Source organism: Amphimedon queenslandica, unplaced genomic scaffold (assembly GCF_000090795.2).
Source record: "Amphimedon queenslandica unplaced genomic scaffold, v1.1 AMPQUscaffold_12091, whole genome shotgun sequence".
In the NCBI taxonomy this organism is placed as follows: Eukaryota; Metazoa; Porifera; class Demospongiae; order Haplosclerida; family Niphatidae; genus Amphimedon; species Amphimedon queenslandica.
The window spans coordinates 1-1,646 of record NW_003547670.1 but is presented as its reverse complement, the minus strand read 5'-3'; the positions used below and the strand labels follow the sequence as shown (position 1 = coordinate 1,646).

The following is a 1,646-nucleotide window of genomic DNA, read 5'->3' as shown; positions in this document are numbered from 1 at the left end:
CATCACATGATGGAGTAATATATACCTGCATCGTGACAAAATGGCTTTCTATTACTCTTACTAATGCTCTGTCTCATTCTCTTTTCTTCTGTCTTTCTCATTTGCCCTTTCTCTTCTGTCTTTTTCATATTCCCTCTCTCTCTCTCTCTTACCCACTCCCTACAGAGTAAGGGCTCAGTAGTGCTCCTATGACAGCATCAGTAGCTAGTGTAGCCTTGAGGACATCACTCTCAAACCATCTGTTCAACACGTGGAGGGAGACACTTGATAATGATACAGGAGTATGATAATGGGTTACTTATCTTGGAGGCTGGTGACATTACCAGGTCATAGAAACTGGGCAAGTCAGTTTTCAGACTAGACACTAGTTTTGTACAATAATTTTATTTCATATTATATTCAATACTCATCTCTTACACATTTTCCCAAAAGGTATCATTGATCTGATTACTTGAACACGATCTCTCCAGCTGCTCGAGTTAATGTGAGACAAATTGAAAGGAACATAATCCAAGAGAGGGTCAAGACTATAACCTATCACATGACAGTCACACGATAATTCTACATTTTGGCTAGAGTTTCTGATGCATTTATACATATTAAGTTCTTTTATCTGAAGTAGCAGTAGCTCATGAATGGCTTACTTAGTCTTTCTAGCCATTCTTCATAATCTGCATAAACCTTTAGCAACACTTGAATCACAATCATTAATGGTGGCTCTTACTTTAGCATCCTTCAATGAAAATTTAGCTATTTCTTTTCTATTTTTGTTTTGGTCTCCGCCCAACAGAAGGCTCTCATTACTGTTGATGATCGGAGTGAAGGAGTTGGGGTCACGGAAATAGAACTTTAATCCGTGTCTCTAAAAAATAATAAAGTAAAATGTGATAAAAATTTGGGGTGATTTCGGAGCCATTTTTTGGAAAAAACCATGGGCTATAGCCTTGGGTATTTTTCAGATTTTCAGCATTAGTGTGATTTTTTACTTTTAACTCGAGGTCTTTAAATACAACTGGTCTTAGTAAACTCAGTAAATACGAAGCCCGTGAGAACTTAAATCCAGGAACAATCTCCTCAGTCACAGCTGCACCTCCTAAAACATGACGTCTCTCAAAAACGGCAACTTTCTTTCCTGCTTTAGATAAATATGCAGCCTAGAGAGTATAAAAAAGAATAAACCAAATAAAATAATAATAAAGTATTTATTATTATCAGCAATAATCTTACGTACTGCAACAAGCCCATTGTGTCCTATGAAAAAGAATATATTCAGTATAAAACAAGTTATTATAAATACTCGTTATTGATACCTCCTCCAACAATAACAGCATCATACGGGGCTTCAATGGTCTGCGTGGAAGGTATGGTGGTTGTATCAGAGTAGCTCCTCAAGAGAGAGGTTGGTTGGAAGGCTCTGAATGAGAAAAGAGTTCCTCTCTGATAACCTTTCCTTAACATGTGTGAAGACATTGCCATAAAAAGGCGGGGCTAGGTGGGTGGGGCTACTTGTCACCTTGCAGAAAAAAATGATGAAAGTTCCTGACAGGTAGGCAAAAGTATTATATTATCTAATAATTCCTTTGCATTGAAGGTGGTTGGATTATACTCCTTTAAAAGATCATATAGAAGGAACTAGAATAATAGCG

General features: G+C 37.2%; 1 protein-coding gene across 1 annotated transcript; it reads right to left on the bottom strand.

Moving 5' to 3' along the window:
- Positions 1-148: 148 nt before the first annotated feature.
- On the bottom strand, positions 149-1,530 carry LOC100632513 (pyridine nucleotide-disulfide oxidoreductase domain-containing protein 2-like). The gene is made up of 7 exons (XM_020004615.1): positions 1,311-1,530; positions 1,232-1,251; positions 987-1,154; positions 725-862; positions 645-681; positions 418-534; positions 149-297 (listed from the first exon to the last, which is right to left on the bottom strand). Exons 1-7 carry the CDS (start codon positions 1,474-1,476, stop codon positions 149-151), a joined length of 795 nt encoding a protein of 264 aa, XP_019860174.1. The 5' UTR covers positions 1,477-1,530.
- Between the last annotated feature and the right edge of the window lie 116 nt (positions 1,531-1,646).

What these genes read in the sequence shown, in the direction of transcription:
- LOC100632513 (XM_020004615.1), bottom strand. Translation starts at nt 1,476, where the DNA reads ATGGCAATGTCTTCACACATGTTAAGGAAAGGTTATCAGAGAGGAACT. An exon ending in GACACAATGGGCTTGTTGCA is followed by an intron (nt 1,155 to 1,231) that starts GTACGTAAGATT and finishes TATACTCTCTAG; the next exon opens with GCTGCATATTTATCTAAAGC. An exon ending in GATACCTTTTGGGAAAATGT is followed by an intron (nt 298 to 417) that starts GTAAGAGATGAG and finishes CTCCAAGATAAG; the next exon opens with TAACCCATTATCATACTCCT.